Source organism: Microcebus murinus, chromosome 8 (genome assembly GCF_040939455.1).
Source record: "Microcebus murinus isolate Inina chromosome 8, M.murinus_Inina_mat1.0, whole genome shotgun sequence".
NCBI classification, from domain to species: Eukaryota; Metazoa; Chordata; class Mammalia; order Primates; family Cheirogaleidae; genus Microcebus; species Microcebus murinus.
Window position 1 is genome coordinate 3,759,143 of NC_134111.1, and position 27,483 is coordinate 3,786,625.

Below are 27,483 nucleotides of genomic sequence, written 5' to 3' on the forward strand. Positions count from 1 at the left end.
TCAGTTAATCTTTAATTGCTTAATAATTTTAAGTTAGAACATAAAATGGCCATTTTCTACTTCCCACTTAGAAAAGATTTTAATAGATATTCATTTTAGATACCTGATGGCAAAAATTTCTATTGCTTGTATTCTTTGTAAGATAAAGACAAAAATTATTTTTAATGTCCAATTATAAAACAAAAATAATAAAATGAATAATTATATAAAAATATAAATAATAAAATGAGTAATGGTCTTTGCCTAACCATTTAAGTGACAGTCTTTAAATTGTGGTTTATTTTCATTGATTTTTTTTTTTTTTTTTTGAGACAGAGTCTCACTTTGTTGTCCAGGCTAGAGTGAGTGCCGTGGCGTCAGCCTAGCTCACAGCAACCTCAAACTCCTGGGCTCGAGTGATCCTTCTGCCTCAGCCTCCCGAGTAGCTGGGACTACAGGCATGCACCACCATGCCCGGCTAATTTTTTTTTTTTATATATATATCAGTTGGCCAATTAATTTCTTTCTATTTATAGTAGAGATGGGGTCTCGCTCTTGCTCAGGCTGGTTCTGAACTCCTGACCTTGAGCAATCCGCCTGCCTCGGCCTCCCAAGAGCTAGGATTACAGGCGTGAGCCACAGCGCCCGGCCGTATTTTCATTGATTTTTAATTATAGTTTTATGTAATTACAACTTTTCATTGAAACTTTAAACTTGAAATCAAGTCGTATTTAAACACTCCTGTTTCTCATTTTCTAGCTAACTAGCTTTCTTTTATGGTGATATTGTTTGTGTTGTATTTCTTTTTAGGAGCGTAGCGTGTACTGTGGTAGAAATGCTAACTGAAAAGCCACCTTGGGCTGAGTTTGAAGCAATGGCTGCCATCTTTAAAATCGCCACTCAGCCAACAAACCCAAAGCTGCCACCTCATGTCTCAGACAATACTCGAGATTTCCTCAAACGGATTTTTGTAGAGGCCAAACTGAGACCTTCCGCTGATGAACTCTTAAGGCACATGTTTGTGCATTATCACTAGCAGCCAGTAACCTCTCCTGTGCCTCTACCCACCTCCTATCTATTCATTCACCTTCTCTCTGACTGCACTTTTCTTTTTTATAAAAAAAGAGAGATAGGGGAGAAAAAAAGACAAGAGGGAAAGTATTTCTCTTGATTCTTGGTTAAATTTGTTTAATAATAGTAGTAACCTAAATTTTTTATATTTAATCTTTTTTTCCCTTACAAGAACTTGAAACTCTTTTTTTTTTTTTTTAATTTTTATAATGTACTGATGTGGTTCAGAGAGATAAAGCACTTTAGTACACAGTCACTCTTTTTAGTATAAACAAATCATTTGGAATACCTAAAGATTGTAGAATCTTTCCCTATATCACTGACATATTAGTGGTGATGGGGAGACCTGGAAAATAAGAAAATGATGTATAATTTGTAGTTTTTAGTGATAGTATTTAAAATAGATCCTCATATGTGGGATTGAGCCCTAAACTTGAGTTTAGGGTAGGTACTCAACTTAAAGAATATAGGTTCCTTCTTATATCTGTATTCTTTAGATCCTTAACCTCTGTCTACCAAGCTTTTTGCTCAGTAGGAATCTTGATAGAAGATATGAATCTCTAAGAGGTATGTTTGTTAATCCTAACCAGTATAATAAGCAAACACTATAATAGATCCATGTTACTGGAATCTATAAACCTTGAGGGATGGCTTTCTGCTTAAAAAAATACTATTTTATTTTAAAGTCAATGAGCAAATTCAAGTAAAAGATGAAAGGATAGTGTTCTCATTAAATGTGTGAGCAGTAGAGGAGACCACATTTGCTAGTCAACAGAAATAATGAAAAAAAGAACTAAATTTTTTTGTGTGTATTTTAAACTATGATGGGGAAAGTCCCAAAATTGAAGGAATAGAGAAATAATCAAAATCATGGATACTTTCTTCTTATTTTTAGCTCCTAATTTCCCATAATTAATATTCTTTAGGAACTAATAGTTCAGCCAAGAGTATCTATGTGTTAAAGCTAGTGAGTGTCATGAGATGAAACCCTTGTTCTTGGGATCACAGAATACTAAAACACCTCAGAAAAACAGATATCATGTAAAACAGTGGTTTTTAACAGTGAAGCAAGGATAATTTCACGTGGCATTTGGCAATGCTTGGAAATGTTTTTAGTTGTCACAACTGGGAGGATACTACTGGCATCTAATGGGCAGAGAGGCCAGGGATGCTGCTAAATAGACCACACAAGGAAAGCACCCCACCCTGGGGAATTATTCTGCCCCAAATATCAAAAGTGCTGAGGTCTTTAACTGATGTAAAGACCAATCCCAGTTATAAACTGAAAACAGAAATTTACAAAGCAGTAAATGTAAAAAAGTAAATTTCAAAGAGAAAGTGATACAATGCAAAATGACCATTTTACAAGAGCAGATACCACTACTTTAAGTCAAGGGTAAATGATCTGAACAAACAGCAAACAGGAATCACTTCCTTACCAGCTTTATATTGCACGCAAATCAGTAACTCTTCCATTTTAGAAACAAAAGGAATTTGAACATTAAACCTTTTGAATTCAGCCATTTGTATATAGTCTTTCCTTAAAAGTCAGTTCATAATTTTGGGCAAAGAAAAGCATATCAAAACAAAGTATTAACTACTAACAGAAAGGTTCAGAAACTTCCAGGTATTTGTAGTATAATGTATCCACTAACAACAAGGACATTAAATGGAACAAGGCAGCTGGGAAAGGTCCCACTATCTCTAATGGAATTGTACTACTGAAAAACATGAAGATAGTAATTTAGCCACTTGCAGTTTTTTCAGCAGTTATTTTTTCAGCATATTAAAGCAAGTGCCAGGTACTTTATTTTTAAAGGTCTAGAAAATAATAGTCTTCTTGGAGGCCCTAAATGTGATGCCTTTCATGGGATTCATAGGAGACTCAGATATTCTTATTTTCTGCCAAAAGGTATGTTCATTTAGGGACTCTTTACACTTTGTTTCTGAAGTTAGGTAGATCTTGGTTTACTGTATCAAGGTCTTACCGGGCATTCCCTGTAGGAATATTTGAAATTCCATTAGCTTGTCTGAGAAGTCATCAAAGCACAAAATTAGTTGTCAGTGCTTCTCCCGTATCTTCAAATCAAATGAAGCAGCTTGCAAAGAAGAGCATGAATTAGCTGCTCCCACCTTGGTAAATCAACTGCCAAATCTTGCGCTAGAAACATAATCCCCAAGTGTGTGGATCTATTATAATTTCTTTATCTTTTATGTGTGAGGGCATCTTTTCTACTTGAGCAAGATCATGGTCTCTGGACCAGTGGGCTTTTTCTTCGTATCTTTGTCTTGTGTGGTTGTGATTTCCCTTTGGCTCATTTTTGGTCTGTCAGGGTAACCAGCAGTGCGGAATATGACACAAATACTCTTTAGAGAAATTGGTGGAGACTGTGGAACCCAAAGCAAAACTGTCTGCTTTTTTCAGTCTCCTTTTTCTTTTCTAAATGCTATAGAAAATAAAGGCACCTGAAAAGAAATGACTACTTTAACACTGCTGCAGAAGGCCTTTGCTTTATAAGAAAAATATTATTAACTACAAGAAAGTAATGTTCTTTATGTAAAGACTTAAAAATAGACTAACAGTTTACAGAGTTATTATAATAAAATATGATGTGAATTTATTTCAAACAAGTTGTGAAGGTACCAAAAACCACAATCAAAGTTAATATATGTAAAAACTACTAGAACAAAAAAGCTTGAAGGTGGGGGTGTGGGTATGGAAGACCAAAAGTAAATTTAAAAAAAGAAATTTTTGAAAGAAAACATCTCTATCAGGGGAAGTTAAATGTAACACTCCATTTTTTTCTTCTTTCAAATAATGGGATGGATCAACAAATGAAATTTGAACTTTTAGGATTACTCTAAATGTATTTTGTTTCTTAAATGCACAGCTGATTCTTCTATACTGTAATGTTTCTTTGCTGAAGATGAAAATGGCTAGACTGCTGACTTTGTGCCTTTAAAATGCATTCTGCTTTGACAGTGGCAGACCTTTTGGTGCTGGAGAAGATACACTAGCAGTCTTATATGTGCTTTTCAGGAAATATCTTTCTACTTAGGCCTTGAGAGATTCAAGCTGGCATGACTTAGGCTTGGACCAAATATAAGATCTTTTACATTGCAAACAAAATGTATCAAATTAAAGGGTTAAGAAATATCATAATGACTAATAGAAATTTCGATTGATTGGTAATTCTTTAAAATATATTTAAAAGTACTGAAAAATTCAGTATGAATATCTTGAAAATCTACAGCATTTGTTTACACAACATCTTTCTGACTTAAAAAAAAATGACTATTGCCTTACAGAGTTTTAAAAGGCACAAGTAACCCTTACATAATGCATATAAGAAATTGAAATATTAATACACTTGCTGAACTATAAAAGAAAAGTTAAAACTTTGATTTCAGAGTAATTTGAATTGGGTTTCACTTGAGAGAGTCTTTTATCTTGTTCCCAATAGAAACTACAGTAAAAAGGTGAAACTATTTCTTTAGCTTTCTGCTGCTCCAGCTCTTATATATGTGTTAGATTTGCTCTCTAGTGTTTCTGAGATGGAGTTGTTAGAAGTGAAATTACAAAGAAAGAAAAGTCAAATCTGAATTGTTTAGCAGGATAACCAAGCCAGATGGAGATTCCTTGGTCCATGGCAAAGCTCTGTGCCAATTATTTCATTTGGGGTCTAGGAACCCACAGCTTGATGAAAAAAATCACCCATTGTCAATCAAATATACAAATCTATCCTTTTTATAAATCAAGTGAATCTTTTTCATTTGCTTATTCAATAATTGTGACTTATTGTATCAGGTACTAAATTAACACCCTTGAGGAGGTGACAGTCTAGGAGGAATATGGGCAAATAGATAATTACTTTATGGCATACCCTAACTCTGAAAGTTCAGCAATGATGTTTTAAAATGTTATGATTATTTTTTATGAAGTAAGGGAAAAACAATTTTGGGTACTTATTGGCTGTTATAAACTGAAATGTCATTAACAACCAGGAATAGAATAAAGGTATCCTCAAATTCGGGGACTCCCCCTTGCCCTAGTCACATAGCCTCTCTCGGGACCCCTCTTACTGCAAACCAGCCTCTACTCAGACAGTTCCAGTGATGGGGGAGCATTTATTCCTTAACAGCATTTTCCCCCAGAGGTCTCTTTTAAAGAAGAATGTTTTCTTGGTCTAAATTGTGAAAATACCCAAAACTGATAGAAACTGAACTCTGTCAACAGTGTTATTTATGCTAAGATCAGGATAATTTATTTTCAATTTGTTATTTCTTTTCAATATTGTTTTAAGTTTGGCCTTTGTTACAAATGTAATGTTCATATTTTGAAGATTGGTTAAATGTTAATGAAAAGCAATCCAATTGTTAATTTTTAGTAGTGCCTTTTTCTCGGTATGCCTTAATTTTATTTCATATTAATAATAATTCGTTACCCATCAAAATGAAGATTTTTTTTTCCAAAATCAGTAGGCTTCATGACTTCATTTGGCCTTAGGCTGTGTATTGGCCCTTAAAACATTTCTTAATGCCTGGTTCCTCCTCCTACCCTTTTCTACCTCCTTTTTTATTTATTTATTGTTTTGTAACATTAGGAGAGAAACTTTAGCATTTGTCTGTGATAGATGCACTGCAGTCTCCACTAGATGTGAATTCCTAACATAGAAAGAGGTATTCTCATTCTAAAGAGACATCATAGTAAATTGTTTTCTAGGTTGATTTTCAATCAACGTTGGCACCGTCCAAGTTCTTTATATATCATAGTTCAGTTGTGATTTTCACAGCAGAGTTAGAATGGTTGTTTTTGCCCTAAAGAAGTGGTTCAAATAGTTTACAAATGTTGAGGCAGTGAGGCTTAGAGCAATGAGCAAGAAATCCAGGGACAGCGAATTCTAATCCTAACTTTTTAGCTAATGTTTTGACTAATACTCTAGCTTTCTTTTCTGTGAAGTGTGTGTTTGTGTATGGTGTTTAGAGTTGAAGCAGCTGTAGGAAGGAAGGAGGGAGGGTATGAGTGTTCAATTAGATCAGTCCCTGTTTTTGGAAGAACAACTCAAAAAGGTATGACCTTCTGATGATGGATAGTTATACTCATCCTTGGGTAGGAATGCCAGTACATTTTCCAGGAGTAGCTAGTACTGATGATTGTTTAATAAAAGTATTTACTGTAAATTGCCATGCTCTTGGTTGCTAAAAGTAGATTAAAATTCAGTTTTTGTGTGTGTATAATAATAAGCTTATATATAATTCTTAAATAGGAGGTAGTTGATTTTACACAGTTCTTCATGAACTCTTTGAAACAGAAATTCTGCCAGACATTATCAAAACAAGCTTCCTTAGTTTACCAAGTATTCAAAAGGAAATTTTCTTATACCTCTTTTTGGTTGGCTAGGGAAGGTGTGCTGCTCCTACTTCAGTCGTCTTTAGCTTGGCTTTGACTTCTGCCATGGTCTGGATGGGATACCATGATAGACAGGTGTGGGAAGTATCAGGCACCCCCCCATTTCCCATACTCACCTTTCAGAGCCGTAGATGGTAATGAGCTCTCAGGGGAACCTAGAGATTCTTTTCTCAGTGATAATGCAAGCAGTAAAGGCTGAGCTTCAGAAAGGTAAGGGAGGAGTCTAAGCTACAGTAAGAAAAGAATAACTTTTATCTGTTGCCTATACACAGTCTTTTACATAATTCTTCATATTTTTCATAATTGTGCATTTTAATTGACAGTCATATGGCATTTTTGTTAATAACAGCAAAGGCATTAAATTAGTATTATTACTCCCTCTGCCTAATGACTTCTTGTTTGTTACACACTCTGTATTATCAGAATCACTTTAAACCAAAGCTTTCATATTCTCTGCACTCATAGCCAAAATTATTAGCACTGTTACTTTTACCCACTTGTAAGCTAATAGTATAAAAATGATAAAGCAGGTACTAGTAGAATTTATATGCTAGTCTATCCTTCAAGGAAAAGGACAGGTGCTCAGTGTTTGCATTTAGTCATGCAGAATTTACTTCTATTAAGGAACTATATAGACATTATAAACTTAAGCTTATACACGTGCCAATCTTATTAACATCACTTGACCATAGGTGCACATAGATACACATTGATATAGATATACCTGTTGCCTCAGGTTGGTGACGTAGTTTCTTCCTAGTGTCTTAACATTTATGAACTTATGTTTGACTTGAGGGGCATTTAAGCAAAGCTGTGAAGAAAAGTAGGTTACAGACTGACCTCTGCTTTGTGCCATAGCCATTTTGGAACATAAGGAAATGTCTGCTCTCCAGTATATGTGCAGGATTTGTCCCCAAATAAGGATTTCTGAATCCCTAATGCCAGTTGAGAATAGTAAAGTTCATGACTGTACTGAAAAGCACTTTTGTGTTCAATTATTTATATTTTTTTAGAATTTATTTTTTAAAAGCATATGTAACTAGTGATTTTAGCATTAGCATTACTTGGAGAGAGAAGTAACAAAATTACATCTTAAACTCTATTAGGTACTTAGTCTACAAAATGGATTTGACATATTATTCCAAAGATTGTTTTCCACCTGGAATAAGAAGAGAGGACTAGTAGAACCTTTGAGCTGGAAAGGCTGGAAAGGCTTACAGGCAAAAGGGAAGTGGGCCAAACCCTTGCAATATACCCTATTCAATTGAAAGTACAGTGTCTAAAGATAAGAATACTTCTTTAAAAACAAACAATTGTTTTAATGCAATTTTAATTAGTAAGTGAAAGGTTTACATTTTTTCTATTGCTATTGGTTTTAAAATTTTCTACCCTACGTTCTGAAATATTATAAGGGTTAATACCAAAAATACTTCTAATGTCTGACATCTCTGACATTTCACATGATTCTTTTTATTCATTGTAAATAAAGTAAACTTGGATAAATTTGAGAATAAACTTTTAATTGTTGCAAACTATGGTTATCAATTTATAAATTTACCCTTTGACTTAATATATGTTTTTAAATGTAGCCATGAAATTCTCTATATTTAATCTGTTGGTTTCTCTCTGTAAATGTTTTTACTCAGTTGAATGCTGGGCAGTTTATATAATTATATACAAAGGGTTTTTTTCCTATTAAGGTTGACTTTTTTGCACATTTTGGGAAATTTTTAATTTGTACACTGATTTACTACTCTGACCAATAATTGTTGATGAGTGTATGAGCATCATGAATGCGTGCATTGAACTACTGTCTGTGTCTCTGTTTTAACTTCTTTCAAGATGTAACTGCACTGCTATTACTGACTTAAATGGACCTTCTTGCTTTTACAAAGTATACTTATCTATGGTTCTATCTTTGTTGAAGAACTCAGGAGTTCAACATTACTTTCTAATTTTATAATGTATTCTAAAATCCATTACTAAGTTGAAAGTTTGCTTTGTAACTCTGTATCAGGGTATGTGTGTTTGTGTGGAGATGTCTTTTTCTGTCTGTAGGCACATGTATATATACCAGTAAGTTCTTATTTTCATTTCATTTCTACATTTTTATGAACTTGTTTTATAAGGGTACTATTTAGTTAGGATAATTAAATATATATAAAAGCTTTCTGAGAGATTATTTACTATATAAATATATTTTCAGCTGGCTGATCAAAAATATTTTTTTAATTTTGTTTTTAATCATTTGAAATGTATTTGTATTTCCAGAATTGGACACAAATTGTACTTAGAGCTCAGTTAAAATACTGTTGCAAGGAAAAGCATTGAATTCTCTTTTGAGAATTCTGTGAAATGCAAATTGAGAGAAATAAAATTTTTTTGCAGTAGCAAAAACACACTGTCCACTAAAATGGCCTTTGAATTCTTAGAGCTATGAAAAAAATGTGAGAAACTAAATTGTTTGAAGAGATGTCAAGATTTTATATCTCTAGTTGCTGTTGGCCTGTCCTGTTGTTTTTGAGTATTTCCTTTATTCTACTCCAAAAGATTTCAACTTTTATCTTTTCCTTTACTAGGCAACGTCAAACTCAGTTTATAAAACAATACATTGGCATATTGTGATTCTCTGTAATTGACTAGAAATTGGTTTAGAAATGTCCAAACATACATTGTTTTGTCTTTATACTGTACTGTGTGTTTTAAGTAACTGGCAGAAAAAGAATTGGAAATTAAATTTCCAATCTAACAATGTTATTGTACTTAAAGAAAACTTTTTTAATATGCCGTACCATGTAAAATTATTCGCGTTAGGAATAAAGTCCTCTGTTGAAGTTGAATGTCACTAAGCTTATTATGTTAAAAGGAATTGGTGTTATTAGAAGAACCTACCAGAAGCCAGATAGTGTGGTATGTGCCACATTCATGCACATTTTGACTTTGAGTTGTTCATTCAAAATTGTGCTTGTAAAAATGTATAAAATTTCTGAGTTTTATAATTTCTATGTACTTGTTTTTTCTTGCTGATAAAGAGCTTTTTTTTAAAATCTAATATAAAATAAACCATGTTTATATTTTGTTAGTGATCAATGACTTTGTTTATATGGAAATTTGTATATTGTTGGCACACATCTTTGTTTAGATTTACGTGCATGAAGGCCTGCAATAATTAGCACAATGAAAATTGCTTTTTCTTACATGTTCATTTTTTTGAAAGATTGTGGTGCAAAGGCTTACTCTAAGTAACCTTCTGGACTATGGAATGAATATAAATGAATGGCACTTTGAGTGTTAATAAAGCTGATATTTATTTCCACTGTGATTGGTTTGTCCAGATCTGTTCTTAGACACTGTGTGTTTGCATTTGTCCCCTCCTGCTTGAGTTAATCACTGTCTAGGAAACAAAGTACACACTAATCTAGAAACATTGAGACTAAACTGAGTATTTCCAGTATCTAATAATAAGTCTCGGGAGGGGGGGAAATGGGCATTTATTGAAACCTTAAAATCTGTACCCCCATAATATGCCGAAATAAAAAAAAAAAGGGAAAAAAAATAATAAGTCTCACTTCAATAAGTCTCCACTCAACTTTCTCTAGTATATCTTTGGACATCTTGATTACCCAAATCAGAACTTCATGGTGATTAAAAACAAATGCAAAGCCTTATTATCTTACCTACTGAGTGTGAGGAATGGTCTCTCACATGGTATTGGAGATAATTTAGATTAATACTTTCATATAGAGGACAATTTAACAATGCAAGTCAATAGCCTCAGAATCTTGTATATCCTGTGACCTAGCAATTTTATATCTAGAAATTAATCCTTTAAGGCCGGGCGCCAGTGGCTCACGCCTGTAATCCTAGCACTCTGGGAGGCCGAGACGGGCGGATTGCTCGAGGTCAGGAGTTCGAAACCAGCCTGAGCAAGAGCGAGGCCCCGTCTCTACTATAAATGGAAGGAAATTAATTGGCCAATTAATATATATATAGAAAAAAAATTAGCTGGGCATTGTGGCGCATGCCTGTAGTCCCAGCTATTTGGGAGGCTGAGGCAGGAGGATTGCTTGAGCCCAGGAGTTTGAGGTTGCTGTGAGCTAGGCTGATGCCACGGCACTCACTCTAGCCTGGGCAACAAAGTAAGACTCTGTCTCAAAAAAAAAAAAAAAAAAAAGAAATTAATCCTTTAAAAATGATTGTGAATTTGGTATGGTGTACCCATAAAAGCTCGAAATTGAAAATCTGAATGTCCAGCAGTGGAGGCTGTAGTAGTGAAGTACCACAGACTAGGTGGCTTATGACAAGAAATGGTGGTACTATGACAACAGAAATTTATTTTCTCACAGTTCTAGATACTAAGTCTGAAATCAAGGTGTCCACAGGGCTGTGGCAGCATCTCTCTAATCTCTGCTTCATCATCATGTGGTGTTCCCCCGTGTGTGTTCCCTTTTTTATAAGGACACCAGGCATTGGATTAGAGCTCACCCTAATGACCTCACTTCAACTTGATTACCTGTGTAAAGACCCTATTTTCAATTAAGATCACATTCTAAAGTACCGGGGGTAGGATTTCAAGATATCTTTTTTAAGGGGGACACAATTTGAGCCATAGCTGTCTGTCCTCTGGCCCTTAAAACTTCATATCCATCCCACATGCAAAATATATTCACCCCATCTCAATATCCCCAGAAGTCCATCACTCCAGCATCAACTCATGTCAGCTCAAATATCATCTAAATCACCAAAAACAATTATGGTTGAGACTTGGTATGATTCATGTTGGAGCCAAATTCCTCTCTGTGAACCTGTGAAACCAGGCAAGTTATCTGCTTCCAAATTACAATGGTGGGCCAGGCAGAGAATAGACATTCCTTTCCAGAAGGGAGAAATAATAGGAAGGAAAAAAGACCTGCAGGTCCCAAGCAAGTCTGAAAGCAGGGAAAATTACATTAGCTTCTAAGGCTTGAGAATAATTTGTATTGGCTTGATGCTCTGTTCTCAGGGCTTACTGGGGCTGTGGCCCTCAGAACTAAGGAGATGGCCTAAGGCGTGTGGTGGCAGAAGCAGTCACACTGACCTCAACTGCTCTATCATACCTTTCCTACCTGTAGAATCCCAGAAGTCCAACAGTCGGCCTTCATTTCATGTCATCTCCGCCTCTTCACTCCAAATTGTCAGGGTTTCTGCTGAGATGGTTGATTGGATCTATAAGCCACATACCTAATTTCTTGCAAATAAATGTCTGTCCAGCCACATCCTTAGTGTTTTCTCTAGAGCATATGTTCTCATTTTTTACAATATGAGTATGCGAAAAATTATCCAAATCTTCAAGTTCTGGTTCTTTTTGTTTAACAATTTCTTCTTAAGCTTTCAGTTCTTCACTCTGAAATGTCTCCAGTCCTTGGACCTTTTCTGTACCTACATTTATTCCCTAGGCAATTTCAACCAATTCTATAGCTTCAATAGATATGTTGCTGGTTCCAAAATTCATTATTTCTAGGTCTCTGAACTTCAGTCTCATATCCAACTTCCTTTTTGACACTTCATTTAATTGTCTAATAGGCCATTACTATAGATTGAATTGCATCCTTCCCAAAATTCATGTTAAGCCCTGACCCACAATGTGACTATTTGAAGATAGGGCCTGTGAAGAGATAATAAAGGATAAAAGGACAAAAGGTTGAGGTCCTAATCCAACAGTCCTTGTGTCCTTATGAAAAGAGGAAGAGACACTGGAGTTCTCTCTATGCCTCGTAAGGACACAGCAAGAAGGTGGCCATCCGTGAACCAGGATGTGGGCCCTCACCAGGAACTGAACCCTACTGGACCTTATTTTTGGATTTCCTAGCCTCCAGAGCTGTGAGAAAATAAACGTATGTTGTTTAGGCCATGCAGTCTGTGGTATTTTGTTATGGCAGACGAATACAGCCACTCCCACTCCATATGTCTAAAACTATTTTCCAAACCTGTACCTTCCCCAAGTACATCATCATTTTCGAAGTTGCTCAAGCCAAAAATCTTGGAGTTACCCTTTACTCCTCTCTTTCACTTACCATATCAAGTCAGCCAGCAAATCTCATCTATTCTACCTACAAAATAGATAAAAGAATTGCTTTGTAGTACAGCTTGAAGTCGGGAAGACTGAGATTCCAGAGATGAAACCATCTGTATATGGTAATCTAATCTTTGATACAGCAGACAAAAATATACAATGGGGAAAAGAATCTCTTTTCAATAAATGGTGCTGGGAAAACTGGATAGCAATATGCAGAAGAATGAAACTGGATCCCTACCTCTCACCTCTCACAAAAATCCACTCAAGGCTGGACATGGTGGCTCACGCCTATAATCTAACACTCTGGGAGGCTGAGGCGGGAGGATTGCTTGTCAGGAGTTGGAAACCAGCCTGAGCAAGAGCAAGACCCCGTCTCTACTAAAAATAGAAATTAATTGGCCAACTAAAAATATATAGAAAAAATTAGCCGGGCATGGTGGCACATGCCTGTAGTCCCAGCTACTCAGGAGGCTGAGGCAGAAGGATTGCTTGAGCCCATGAGTTGGAGGTTGCTGTGAGCTAGGCTGATGCCATGGCACTCTAGCTGGGGCAACAGAGTAAGACTCTGTCTCAAGAAAAAAAAGAAAAATCCACTAAAGATGGATAACAGACTTAAACCTAAGGCATGAAACCTTAAGAATTCTAGAAGATGTTGGGAAGACCCTTTCAGACATCAGCCTAGACAAAAGAATTTTGAAGAAGACCCCCAAAGCAATCACAGCAGAAACAAAAATAAACAAATGGGATCTGATCAAATTAAAAAGCTTCTGCACAGCCAAGGAAACTATCATTAGAGCGAATAGACAACCTGCAGAATGGAAGAAAATATTTGCTCTCTACACATCTGATAAAGGTCTGATAATAAGAATCTATCTAGAACTTAAAAGAATCAACAAGAAAAAAATTAACCCCATCAATAAATGGGCAACGGAAATGAACAGAATCTTTTCCAAATGAATACAGAATAATGGCCAGCAAACATATAAAAAAAATGCTCAACATCTCTAATCATTAGAGAAATGCAAATCAAAACCATAATGAGATATCACCTAACCCCTCAGTGAGACTGGCCTCTATTGAAAAATCCCAAAACAACAAATGCTGGCAAGGAGAGACAGGAACACTCTTACACTGCTGGTGGGACTGCAAATTAGTTCAACCTCTGTGGAAAAGAATTTGGAGATACCTCAAAGAGCTAAAAATAGAAATACCACTGGATCCAGCAATAGCATCATGAGGCATCTACCCAAATGAGCATAAGACATTCTATAATAAAGACATCTGCACCTGAATGTTTATGGCAGCACAATTCACTACTCCAAGGACGTGGAAACAACCCAAGTGTTCGTCAATTCACAAGTGGATTATTAAAATTTGGTATATATAGACAATGGAATATTACTTATAAGAAATGATAGTGATCTAGCTTATATTTTCCGCTTATATTTTCCTGGATGAATTTGAGCCCATCATCTGAAGTGAGGTGACACAAGATCAGAAGAATGGGCTCCACATGTACTCGCCATCAAATTGGTACTGACTGATAAACACTATGGTGCTCAGATTTTGGTGGTGTTCTCCAGGGATTGGAGGGGTAGACTTACAACTGAGGGATGCGGGGAGCATTGTGAAGGGGAGGGGCATACTTCTAACCCTTGCTAGGGAGACACAAAGATAGACACAAAGATACAAAATGTAACCAAAATGTTTGTACTCTCATATTTTCCCGGGGAAAAAAAATAAAGAATTGAGCCACTTTTCATCAATCATCTTTACCCCTACCCACCCGGGGAAAGCCAGCCGTTTCTCAACTGGACTGCTGCAGTAGCTGACCTTGGCCTTGTAACGTCTATCTTCAAAAGAACAGCTAGTGTAATCTTTTTATGCTAAAGCAGATTGTCATTTTTTCTGCTCAAAACTCTCCTGTGGTTTGTCATTTCATAATAAAACCCAAAGTTCTTGCCATTACCTACAAGGCTCTCCATCAGCAGTTCGCAACCATGAGCATCAGAATCATCTGGAGGGCAAGACTGTTGGCCCCACCTTCATTTTTTTTTTTCATTCCATTGGTCTGGGATGCCGCCAGACACGTTGCATTTGCCTTTATAACCCGTTCTAACCGGTTTCCATGTGATGTTTTTGCGGCCAGGACACCCCGCTTTGAGAACCTGTGTTTGGCTTGCACTGCACAGTGCCCCTCCCCCCAAGCCACGCTGCCGCCCTGTTTCTAATTGAATGCGCGCTCCGCACTGCTCCTCCCTTGGTACTTATAAAGGACATTGTTTCACTTTCCTCAGATCTTTGCTCAGATAACACCACTTCAGGATGTATTAAGGGACCACTCTATTTAGAATGGCACTGCCAGTCACTCTCAGCCCCGTTAATTCTTTGCTCCGTTAGAATTCAAGTTCCAGGAGGACTATACCTTTAATTTGTTCACTGCCCGGATGCTCGATAAATACAGTATTTCATTGAAATTCTAGAGGAATGAACAGGGTTGAAGATGGCCCAGCGAAAAGTCACAACACAGGCCGGGCGAGGTGGCTCATGCCTGTAATCCTAGCTCTCTGGGAGGCCGAGGCGGGTGGATTGCTCCAGGTCAGGAGTTCAAAAATAGCCCGAGCAAGAGCCAGACCCGTCTCTACTATAAATAGAAAGAAATTAATTGGCCAACTAATATATATAGAAAAAATTAGCTGGGCATGGTGGCGCATGCCTGTAGTCCCAGCTACTCGGGAGGCTGAGGCAGGAGGATTGCTTGAGCCCAGGAGTTTGAGGTTGCTGTGAGCTAGGCTGGGCACTCACTCTAGCCTGGGCAACAAAGCGAGACTCTGTCTCAAAAAAAAAAAAAGGCCGGGCGCGGTGGCTCACGCCTGTAATCCTAGCACTCTGGGAGGCCGAGGCGGGCGGATTGCTCGAGGTCAGGAGTTGGAGACCAGCCTGAGCGAGACTCCGTCTCTACTAAAAATAGAAAGAAATTAATTGACCAACTAAAATATATATACAAAAAATTAGCCGGGCATGGTCGCGCATGCCTGTAGTCCCAGCTACTCGGGAGGCTGAGGCAGGAGGATCGCTTGAGCCCAGGAGTTTGAGGTTGCTGTGAGCTAGGCTGACATCAGGACACTCACTCTAGCCTGGGCAAGAAAGCCAGACTCAGTCAAAAAAAAAAAAAAACTCACAACACGTGGCCCGATGCCCAGAGGCGGGACTTCCTGTGTGGGCGCCGGAAGAGCCTCCTACGTGAGCCGGAAGTTCCTCTGAGAGCCGAAGCTGCGGTGGGGCCTCGGCCTCCGCTGTTCGCGCTGCTTGCTGCCGCTGCTGCCATGGGCAAGAGAGACAGGGCCGACCGCGGTGAGAGGTGGCGCGGGCGCGCTCGGGCTTCTGTGTGCTCGCTGCTCTGTGACAGAGCTGCTCGGCGGCGGCCCGCAGGCCCTCCCGTGACCACGCCGGGCCCGCTGTGGGGGGAGATGCTGAAGCTGGGCGCAGCCCGGCTAACTGGGCTGGGTAGGAGGTGGTTGAGCGACGCCATGCCCGCGGGATGCGGGAGGCGCTGGGCTAGGAGTTGGTGGCGTGGGTGAAATGTCGCCAGGCAGTGCTGAGGGAATCCTGGGCTCCTGTTAGCCTCACTTTTGTGTGGGTTTCTGCAGACAAGAAGAAGTCCAAGAAGCGGCACTACGAGGATGAGGAAGAAGATGAAGACGACGCCCCTGGGAACGACTCTCAAGAAGCGGTTCCCTCGGCCGCCGGGAAGCAGGTGGATGAGTCGAGCACCAAAGTAGATGAATATGGAGCCAAGGACTACAGGGTGCAGATGCCTCTGAAGGACGACCACACCTCCAGGCCCCTGTGGGTGGTAAGTGTAACCTCAGGCAGGGCAGGCCCGGAGTTTGTGGACTGGCAGCTACACCTTTGACATTCCCAAAGCCACATTTGAAATGTGGGATACTCCCCCTAACACTGAAGAGACAGCTTTCATCCAACACGTTTGAACAGCCAGAGGTAGGAATGAGTGGCTACTCATGTGTGGGTCAGACTTGAGCTTCTGTCTATATTTACTCTCCTTCCCTTTCTAGCCCTACCCCATGTTTGGAGGTACTTTTAGGCTGCCCAATAAATAGCATTTATCATGTAAAATTATTTTCTGTTTTTCTTTTTGAGACAGAGTCTTACTCTGTTCCCCGTGCTAGAGTGCCGTGGCATCAGCCTAGCTCACAGCAACCTCAATCACCTGGGCTCAGGTGATCCTTCTGCCTCAGCCTTCTGATTAGCTGGGACTACAGGCATGTGTCACCATGCCTGGCTAATTTTTTGCATATATTTTTAGTTGGCCAATTAATTTCTGTCTATTTTTAATAGAGATGGGGTCTTGCTGTTGCTCAGGCTGGTTTCCAACTCCTGATCTTGAGCGATCCTCCTGCCTTGGCCTCCCAGAGAGCTAGGATTACAGGCGTGAGCCACCGTGCCCAGCCCCCATTTTTTAAAATTAAGGGGAGACATATTGGTAGCCAGCTTTTTTTTTTTTTTTGGGACAGAGTCTCGCTTTGTTGCCCAGGCTAGAGTGAGTGCCATTGTGACAGCCTAGCTCACAGCAACCTTAAACTCCTGGGCTCAAGCAATCCTGCTGCCTCAGCCTCCCAAGTAGCTGGAACTACAGGCATGTGCCACCATGCCCGGCTAATTTTTTCTATATATATTAGTTAGCCAATTAATTTCTTTCTATATATAGTAGTTATGAGGTCTCGCTCTTGCTCGGGGTATTTTTGAACTCCTGACCTGGAGCAATCCGCCCGCTTCGGCCTCCCAGAATGCTAGGATTACAGGCATGAGGCACCACACCGGCTGGTAGCCAGCTTTTGATCAACTTAAAATCATTAATGTTCTACATTCAGTTGAAGTCTAGCCAAAGGGTTACTTGAGGATAGCCAGTATGGTGGGCTTTCCCTAGTCAAGTAGTGGGAAACAGCTACTGACTTTGGAAACCTTTTTTTCTTTTTTTGTCTACTCCTCTATATCTGATCAAAGTAACAGGCCTCCCAGTTGTCTGAAGGAGGGTTTGCAAAAATATCTCTGGTGTTGGGCAGTTTATTCTTTCTTCCTAATGGCATGGGAAAGAGTTTAATAGTCTCTGCAACTCATTAATTTCTTTCTTGGTTGTGTCCATTTGGTGTTTCTTAGGCTCCTGATGGCCATATTTTCTTGGAAGCCTTCTCTCCAGTTTACAGATATGCCCAAGACTTCCTGGTGGCTATTGCAGAGCCAGTGTGCCGACCAACCCATGTGCATGAGTACAAACTAACTGCCTACTCCCTGTATGCAGCTGTCAGTGTTGGGCTGCAAACCAGTGACATCACTGAGTACCTCAGGAAGCTCAGCAAGACAGGAGTCCCTGATGGAATTATTCAGTTTATTAAGGCAAGTGGGGGCTGAGGCTAGTAATTCCGTCTGCTTTGGTAGTGTGGTAATAGCGGGGATAGGGGTTACATGTTGTCAACCTGTGGCACCATGAAAATGTTCCATTTAGCTCTCCTGTAGGGAGCATAATAACTGATTATCCCAGCTGTTACCCTTCTGGATCCAGCATTGTGTTATGGCTGAGACCAACTTTTCCCAAGCTGGTCCTAGCTGTGGGTACTAACATGGTGAGGTTAGTACCTCACCATACTCGAATAAGTATGAATAACATACTTATTCAGGCCCATTCTGGCTGGGGTTATTTGGGAATGCAGCCCAAAGTGGGTGGTGCTGTGGACTGGATTGTGTTCCCTGAAATTTATATGTTGAAACCCTAATCTCCAATGTTACTGTATGTGGAATATGAAAGTAATTGAGACAAAACTCAGTCCTTAGGGTGGGGTCCTGATCCAGTAGGGTTACTGTCCTCATAAGAAGAGATACCAGAGAGCTCTCTTTTTTTCTCCCTGTCATGTGAGTATACAGTGAGAAGGTGGAGGTGACTGTCCTCAAGGCAGGAAGAGAACCTTCACCAGAAACCAAATCAGCTGGTACTTTGATCATGACCTTCTAACCTCTAGAACTCTGAGAAAATAAATTTCTATTGTTTAAGCCACCCAGTCTATGATCTTTTGTTATGGCAGCCCAAGCTGGCTATATGGGTGGTAAACTTCATCTAAGGCTAAATACCTGCGTAAGACCGAGAGTCAACAGGTTCCATCAGAGAAAGTCAAAAAGAACTAAGAATGTTGAAGTGGAGAGAGTTCCATGTGAACTGTGGTTGAACATGCTTGGGTTTCTTCTGAGAGATGGACAGTACCTTTTTTGCCTTTGGCTGATCTAGAGGGAGTCGGGTTCAGACCCAAATCTGGAGTGGTAGAAGGGTACCATAGGCATCCAGTATCATAACTGCAGCCAATCCCACAGTAGCTATGGGAGCCATAGGGAGAGTTCTGGTGGCTATTGCAGAGCCAGTGTGCCGACCAACACACTGGCTGTTGTGTGTTGGGACAGAGTCTGTTTTTGGGACAGAGTCTTGCTTTGTTGCCCAGGCTAGAGTGAGTGCCATTGTGACAGCCTAGCTCACAGCAACCTTAAACTCCTGGGCTCAAGCAATCCTGTTGCCTCAGCCTCCCAAGTAGCTGGGACTACAGGCATGCGCCACCATGCCCGGCTAATTTTTTCTATATATATTAGTTAGCCAATTAATTTCTTTCTATATATAGTAGTTATGAGGTCTCGCTCTTGCTCGGGCTATTTTTGAACTCCTGACCTGGAGCAATCCGCCCGCTTCGGCCTCCCAGAATGCTAGGATTACAGGCATGAGGGACCACACCCGGCTGGTAGCCAGCTTTTGATCAACTTAAAAGTTGATCAGAACTTTTAAGTTTTGATGCACCTAGCTGGAATGAGCCGCATCAGCATCATGGCTTTGCCCAGTCTTGGCTGGGAGCTGCCTGCAGGAATGTAGGTGCTGGTCTGTGCTTTGATGGGTCAAAGGGACGGCAGTGGGGTGGGCAGCCACCCAAGGTCTGGTCTGAGTTTCATGGCTACACACAACCTTTGCTGCATTCCTTTCTAAAGATTGTTAGGAACATGGGAGGATTTAAGCTGTTTTCTCTGCCATGAAGACTTATGTTCTAGTTTGAGAAATAAAATTGGTGAAGAGGTCAGGAGGCTTTGCATTTTACTTATGCAGCAATTACTGAGCACATACTGTGTGCTGGGAGCTGTAGTAATAGATTTGGCGGGATGAGACTCCAGATTAGGGTGGAGACTGTGGAAACGGAGAGAGAAGGGGAAAAATACAAGGGAAATTAAGCAGTATTTTATAAGTTAAGTGATATGCATCAGAATTAGCCAGGCAGAAAGCAAAGGCCAATGGAAATAGCTCAGTTTAGGCAGATCTGACCCCTTTAGGATTTCTGGTTGGCTTTTCCTAAAGTGAAATGAACTCTTCACTTGGTTAGTAGGGGTGAGATGGGACCTGTATGAACGTGTTCTGAGGGAGCTAGCTGCTCATTGCTCACTTTGCCTGTTTGGTATTGTCTCTATTTGTAGTTGTGTACTGTCAGCTATGGAAAAGTCAAGCTGGTCCTGAAGCACAACAGGTAGGAGATTCCATGACAGGTCTGTCCCAAGACACTTTCACCCTCTGTATGCCAGGTGGAAGACACTAGTAACATTTATGGACTGTCTGTGCCTCTTTCTCAGTACCCTGAAGCACAGATAAGGAACAGGAAATGGGCCCAGACTAGAAATTCATTCGCTGGCCAGTGTATTTCCCGTAGCAGTGGAGCTGGGGCTCAGACCCCTGCTTACTTAATTTCAAGGTGGGGCTTTACCCACAACTCTCAAGTTATATTATGGCCATCAGCTCATAGCTCAGATTTGGCAACGGGTTGGCGGTAGTGAGAGAGTGGGGAGAGTCATGAGGATTCTATTTCCAGACTGTCTAATGAATGAGTAGTGGAATCGTCTAGAAGTGCTTACTGGTCAGTAGGTACCATCTTCTTCCCCTGCTTGTAGGTATTTTGTTGAAAGCTCCCACCCGGATGTCATCCAGCATCTCCTCCAGGACCCAGTGATCCGAGAATGCCGCCTGAGGAACTCTGAAGGGGAGGCCACCGAGCTCATCACAGAGACTTTCACAAGCAAATCTGCCGTATGTGGGCTCCTGGGTCACCCTTGGGGGGGTGGGCATTTAGGATTTCAGCTCAGGTGTCTTTTATCCAGCACTTGCAACCTCCTAACAGCCCTTCTGTTTTCTCCCCCTTACAACTTCAACCCTTGCTTGATAACAACAGAATTAAGTATGATGTGCAAGTCCAGAGCCTACCTTTCTCTTACAGATTTCTAAGACTGCTGAAGGCAGCAGTGGGCCCTCCACTTCTCGAGTGACAGATCAACAGGGTAAATCTGACATTCCCACAGATCTGTTTGACTTTTATGAGCAAATGGACAAGGATGAAGAAGAAGAAGAAGAGACACAGACAGTATCTTTTGAAGTCAAGCAGGTCAGTGAATGTCCCTTCCTGGTTCCTTCACTAAACCTGTGTCAGAAGCCAGTCCAGCCGTCTGTCAGCTCTTCCTGTAGTCTGTGTGCAAGGAAGGGATCTCTGTCAACTTCTGAGTTGCTTTCTCCTTTTTTGGTGTTGGTGGGCCAGGCCCAGCATCATTTCTTCTGATGGAGCTGGATCCACGTGTCCTCCTCCTCAGCCTACTAGGCTGGTCTTCACAAGCTCCCAAGGAGATGTGAGAAACAGTGGCAGAGGGTCAGTTTGGCTGCTGATTAGATTTCATTATGACAGAGTTGTTGGTTTGGGTTGCTTTTCTATGCTTTAACCCAGTTGTTACCAAGCATTATCTAAAATTGTGGAAGTCCAGATAAAATGCCATTTTTTTTTGACAGTTGGGCCCATTGGAATATGTGGTGGTTTTGAGCATTCATTGGAGTTAATAAGATTTTAAAAACTTCCTTCCTGTTCACTCCCCAGGAAATGATTGAGGAGCTCCAGAAACGTTGTATCCACTTAGAATACCCTCTGCTGGCAGAATATGACTTCCGGAATGATTCTGTCAACCCTGATATCAACATTGACCTGAAACCCACAGCTGTCCTCAGACCCTATCAGGAGAAGAGCTTGCGGAAGATGTTTGGGAATGGGCGTGCACGTTCGGGGGTCATTGTTCTTCCTTGTGGTAAGTGATATGTGAAGGAAGAAGGTGGCCAGGCTGCTCAGGATCTGCCAGCTGCCTCCAACTTGCTTTCTGCACCTTTTCCTAAATCGCACCTTGCTAGGAAATAGCCAGGGTCAGGCAACACCCCTGATTCGTGACTCGACAAATATTTATTGAGTGCTTGCTGTGTGTGGGGCCCTGGCCTAGGCACGGGGAGTGTAGTGGTGGCCAGAACAACACTCCTGATCTCATGGAGCTCATTCCACTGGGGTAGAGACAGATGGTAAGCAGATTGACTAAACAATGTATAAAATCTTGGGTGATATGGAGTCGGGGAAGAAAAATAGACCAGGTGAGAGGTGAGCCTGTGCAGATGGCAAGGGGCTGTTTTATGTAGCAGGTAGATTCTTGTTCTTGAAATCAGTCTTAGGAGTTGTGTATTTGGAGACACCCTAATACAGAAACTTTCCTTGTTCCCGGATGGCTTCTTATGATGTGCAAGTTTAAGAAAAGGTGGTAGCAGGTCAGGCGCGGTGGCTCACGGCTGTAATCCTAGCACTCTGGGAGGCAGAGGGAGACGGATCACTCAAGATCAGGAGTTCGAGACCAGCCTGAGCAAGAGTGAGACCCCGTCTCTACTAAAACTAGAAAGAAATTAATTGGCCAACTAAAAATATGTAGAAAAAATTAGCCGGGCATGGTGGCACATGCTTGTAGTCCCAGCTACTCAGGAGGCTGAGGCAGAAGGATTGCTTGAGCCTAGGAGTTTGAGGTTGCTGTTAGCTAGGCTGTGACCCTGGCTCAAGTGCCATGGCGACAGAGTGAGACTCTGTCTCAAAAAAAACAAAGAAAAGGTGGTAGCAGCTCCCTGGCATCTGTCTGACCTCTCTTGTCCTCAGCAATGTCAGATCCTGGCCTAGGTTCTCAGCGAGAAGCCATGACAGACTCACCTGGGGGCCCACCCTTGATTTACAGAGACAAAGTCTACAGGGAGAGGAGGTTCTTTTTTTTTTTTTTTTTGAGACAGAGTCTCACTCTTTTGCCCAGGCTAGAGTGCCATGGCATCAGCATACTTCACAGCAACTTCAAACTCCTAGGCTCAGGTGATCCTCCTGTTTCAGCCTCCCAAGTAGCTGGGACTACAGGTGCATGCCACCATGTACAGCTAATTTTTTCTATTTTTAGTAGAGACAGGGTCTCCCTTTTGCTAAGGCTGGTCTCCATCTCCTGACCACAAGCAATTCTCCCACCTTGGCCTCTTGGAGTGCTAGGATTACTCCTGGAGTGCTGGGATTACAGGTGTGAGCCACTGTGCCCAGCCAAGGAGGTTCTTTTTTTCAAAGCTCTGTGGGTTATTTTGATGGCAAAAGAAGAATTTCCGTTTAAAGGAATAGCTTGATTTTTTTTTTTTTGAGACAGAGTCTCACTTTGTTGCCCAGGCTAGAGTGAGTGCCATGGCGTCAGCCTGGCTCACAGCAACCTCAAACTCCTGGACTCAAGCGATCCTGCTACCTCAGCCTCTGGAGCACTTAAGTGCCTCCTAGATGTCAGCTGTAAGGACTGTTATAAGACACTTTCCTAGATTCCCATGCTAATGACTCATTCTGCCTGTCCCTGTCCTTTGTTTCAACCTGGCCTTGGGTGGACTTGCCCTCCGGTTTCTTGTAGGTGCTGGGAAGTCCCTGGTTGGTGTGACTGCTGCATGCACTGTTAGGAAACGCTGTCTGGTGTTGGGCAACTCAGCGGTGTCTGTGGAACAGTGGAAAGCTCAATTCAAGATGTGGTCCACCATCGATGACAGCCAGATCTGCCGCTTCACCTCTGACGCCAAGGACAAGCCCATAGGCTGCTCCATTGCCATTAGCACCTACTCCATGCTGGGCCACACCACCAAAAGATCCTGGGAGGCTGAGCGAGTCATGGAGTGGCTCAAAACTCAGGAGTGGGGCCTCATGATCCTGGATGAAGTGCACACCATACCAGGTAAGCAGGCTGAAGCTGAGCTGTCCACTAGTTGTACAGGTGAAAACTGATTTCCAGTTGTTGGGTTAGGGGAGGGACTGTTGTGTAGTCCACCCAACTGGCTAGTAAAGCTTTTAAATACTTTAAAAATAATAATAATAATAATTTTTGCTGGGTAAAGCTTTTAAATAATTCTTAAGTTTGGGGCAGGGATGGGGGTGTATACAGTCACAGCTTCCTTAATCACTGGCTCAGAGTACTCAGTAAGACAATGATATTTCCTTCCTTCATATTTCTTATTGTTGCAGCCCAGTTTGCCCTTAACCTATTTTTTATGGCCCTGTGAAAACTGGGCTAGGAGCACGGAAAAGCCTTTGCAGTAGTGGTGTTGTGTTTTATTTAAATGCTAAAGTATTGATCTTGGCCGGGTGCAGTGGCTCACCACTGTAATCCTAGCACTCTGGGAGGCCGACGTGGGCGGATCTCTCAAAGTCAGGAATTCAAAACCTGCCTGAGCAAGAGCAAGACCCTGTCTCTACTATAAATAGAAAGAAAATAATTGGCCGACTAAAAATATATATAAAAAAATTAGCTGGGCATGGTGGCATGTGCCTGTAGTCCCAGCTACTCGGAAGGCTGAGGCAGGAGGATCGCTTGAGCCCAGGAGTTGGAGGTTGCTGTGAGCTAGGCTGACGCCATGGCACGCTAGCCCAGGTAACAAAGTGAGACTCTGTCTCAAAAATAACAATAAATAAATAAAATGTTGGTCTTTAGTCAATATGTAATAAAAACCCTATTTCTCTGAGTATCACAGGCAAACTCTTTTCTTTTTAGCAGCTTTATTTATTTAACTTACAAACCATAAAATCACCTGTTATAAATGTACAGTCCAATGAGTTTTAATAAATTTGTTGGAGTTGTGCAACCATCACCATGATTCTGTTTTAGAACATCTCCCTCGTACTCATTTGTAGTCAGTCCCTGTTTTTCTCTGTAGCCTCAGGCAACCACTGAACTGCTTTCTGTCTCCATAGATTTGCCTTTTCTGGAAATTTCATATAAACAAAATCATAATAATATATGTTTTCTTGTGTCTGGCTTCTTCCTTTGCATAATGGTTCCTCCATGTGGTAGCGTTTATTAGTAGTTTGTTTCTTTTATTGATTTGTTTAAGATAAATTAAATCTAAAATAGAATTTACTCTGAATAAAATTAAATCTGAGGCATTTTCACATACAGCTTTCAAAATGTCAAAATGGCCCTAGTGTCTGGTTCTTTCTGTGTAATGCAAGCTCCTCCAGTACCTGTGGGCTTCTGAAAATGCCTAGAGATGTTTACAACTGGCTAGGTGTAGGGATCAGGGGTCTTTCTGGTGGAAGCAACAGGGCACCGGCCTTGCGGTGAGAAAGTTCTTGGAATGTTCAGATGGCACTGGATGGCCATGTAGCCAGAGAAGAGGATAGGAAGAGTAGTCAAGGCTAAGGAAGGATGGAGGTATTGGGTCAGCTCTCTGGGGCCTTGTAGACCATAGTAAAGAGTTTGGCTTGTACTCTGAGTGAATAGGAAGCCATCTAAGGGATTTGAGCAAAGAGATGAGTTTGTGGAATCCCAATAAGAGGCCTGAGCCAGTGAGAATGAAGGAAGGATGAAGGTATCATTGGACTCTGGGTATCTATCTTGTGACGCTTCAGCTGACAGGTTGGGTATGGGATCAGAGAAAGAGAAATCCAGGATGACACTGAGGCTTTTGGCTTGAACAAAAGGAGAATGGAGTAGGCATTAATCAAAATGGGGAAAGCTGTCAAAGGAGCAGGTCTGGAGGGTTACGATCAGGAGCTAGGCTTTAGACATGTGGATTTGAGTTGCCTAATAGACATTTAGACAATGGCAAAATGTTGGAAAATGGGCAAAATAAATTAATAGATATTTCTCCAAAAGAGGAAACACAGATGCCAAATAAGCACTTGAAAAGGGGTTCATTGTCATTGGCCATCAGGGAAATGCAAATTTAAACTACCACAAGATGCTCCTATATGCCTATTAGAGGCTAAAGTAAAAAATACTGACATCCAGTGTTGAGGTCAGAGAGCAGCTGGAACTGTCACACATTGCTGGAGGGATTGCAGAGTGCATGGTCACTCTGGAAAACAGTTTGTCAGTTTATTATAAAATTACTGGATGACCCTTCAGTCCCACTCCTGGGCATCTATCCTAGATAAATGAAAATAGGCTAACACAAAAACCTGAACATGAATGTTTATAGCAGCTCTGTTCATAATCTCCAAAACTCAAATGCCGATAAGTGAGTATTTGAATAAATAAACTGTGGGCCATCCATACACTGGAACACCACTGCCACTCTGCAGTAGACAGGAACAGACTGTGGATGCATGCAACTACTTGGGTGAATCTCAAAGGCGGCGTGTTGCTGAGTGAAAGAAGCCAGTCTCAAGAGGTTTCATAGTGTATGGTTTGATTTACATGACATTCTGGAAAAGACAATGACAATATAATGCTGGCCCCACAGATTAGTGGTTACTGGGGGTGGAAACTGGCGACGTGCGACCATAAAGGGAGAGTATGGGGGAGTTTTTTGAGGTGATGGGTAGATCTGTATCCTGAGTTTGGTGATGTCTACACAAATGTATTCAGGTTAAAATTCATAGCACTGACCCCCCAAAATGTCAGTTTTATTGCAATAATTTAAAAACTAAACTAAAAAAAAAAGATTAAAGGAAGGGTGGGTATTGGGTCTGCTAGCATTGAAAATGATGATACAGAGAATCACTGCCTACAAATAAGTTTGATTGCTTTGTAGCTGTTTAGTTGGAGGCTGTGTTTGAAGCTTGGGCGGGCTTGAGGCTTTCTGCTCTATTCTATATTTGGTGTATGTTGATGTTCTTTAACGTTAACTATGTTCTGCGTCCCAGTGGGTGGCAGCACACACTTGGGATTGGTTATCTGATGACAAGGGTGTAAAGGTGCACCCCGCACCATTCCTGATTATGATGTGTGTCTGTATGTTTTTCTCTCATCTGGTTCACTGGATAAGTTTGTCTTTGGTTGGGTTGAACCAGCTTGCCCCTAAGTGATTTTGAGTTTGAGCTTTCATAAGCTCTATGACATAGCCATGCTTACTGGCCCAGAGAGAAAATAAAGAAATGCTAGTCCATCAGAGATAAGTTTCCTGCCTGCTAGATGTCGGCCACGCTGGGTTAGGTAGAATGATCCATCTTAGAGAGTTATCTCAGAAGGTAAAGATTGCTGTGCTCTTGTATAAACTTTTCAAAAGGAACTCTATTAGGTCTTTTATTAATAAGAAAATTTGTATTATAGTACTTGCATATATTAAGTGCTTCCTGTGTATTGGGCATTGTGCCAGTTTCATCATTTGAACAGGTATTTATTGAGAACCTACCAAGTCTGAGTACTGTGGTTGGCACTGGAGACAGTGGGAGGGACAGTCAAATGATCATACAAATATATGTCAAATGACAACCATGACATAATGTTGAGTGCCACAAGTATGTACTGTGATTTCATTTATATGAAGTTCAAAAAGGAGGCAGACTCCTCTCTGATGACAGAAGTCAGAGTAGTGGTTCCCTCAGGGGAGACTGGTGCTGGTCATTGACAGGAGGGGTCAGGGAGAGACCTCTGGGTGCCAAAACGCTTCATATCCTAATCTGGGTGGCTCTGTAGGTGTGTGCCTGTGGAAAAATGTGTTGAGCTGTGCACTGCATTGTATGTGAGTTATTCACCTGTGACAGCTGTTACAGCTGTAGGAGGATGTAATAGAAGGATAATGACTGGTTTGCAGGGAAGTTGCCGGTGTCCAGACAGGGTCTTGCCTCATCCTTCCTTTGGGTCA

The 27,483-nt window shown here is 40.9% G+C and overlaps 2 protein-coding genes across 4 annotated transcripts in view; both read left to right on the plus strand.

The window, feature by feature from the left end:
* MAP3K2 (mitogen-activated protein kinase kinase kinase 2) overlaps positions 1-9,782 on the plus strand; it is a 69,123-nt gene extending 59,341 nt beyond the window's left edge. For both annotated transcript variants that reach the window (XM_020288543.2, XM_012739950.2), the window contains exon 17: positions 790-9,782. In XM_020288543.2, coding sequence (XP_020144132.1) covers positions 790-1,015 — 226 coding nt within the window. In that variant the 3' untranslated portion in view covers positions 1,016-9,782. The remainder of the gene's footprint in view (positions 1-789) is intronic.
* Positions 9,783-15,722: 5,940 nt separating this feature from the next.
* ERCC3 (ERCC excision repair 3, TFIIH core complex helicase subunit) overlaps positions 15,723-27,483 on the plus strand; it is a 33,687-nt gene continuing 21,926 nt past the window's right edge. The window contains exons 1-8 of one of the 2 annotated variants that reach the window (XM_076005453.1): positions 15,723-15,869; positions 16,166-16,371; positions 17,694-17,930; positions 20,031-20,080; positions 20,499-20,634; positions 20,822-20,986; positions 21,467-21,671; positions 23,319-23,633. In XM_076005453.1, the coding sequence (XP_075861568.1) occupies positions 15,842-15,869; positions 16,166-16,371; positions 17,694-17,930; positions 20,031-20,080; positions 20,499-20,634; positions 20,822-20,986; positions 21,467-21,671; positions 23,319-23,633 (1,342 nt within the window). In that variant the 5' untranslated portion in view covers positions 15,723-15,841. The remainder of the gene's footprint in view (positions 15,870-16,165; positions 16,372-17,693; positions 17,931-20,030; positions 20,081-20,498; positions 20,635-20,821; positions 20,987-21,466; positions 21,672-23,318; positions 23,634-27,483) is intronic. The other variant, XM_012739946.3, reaches the window with a different exon arrangement.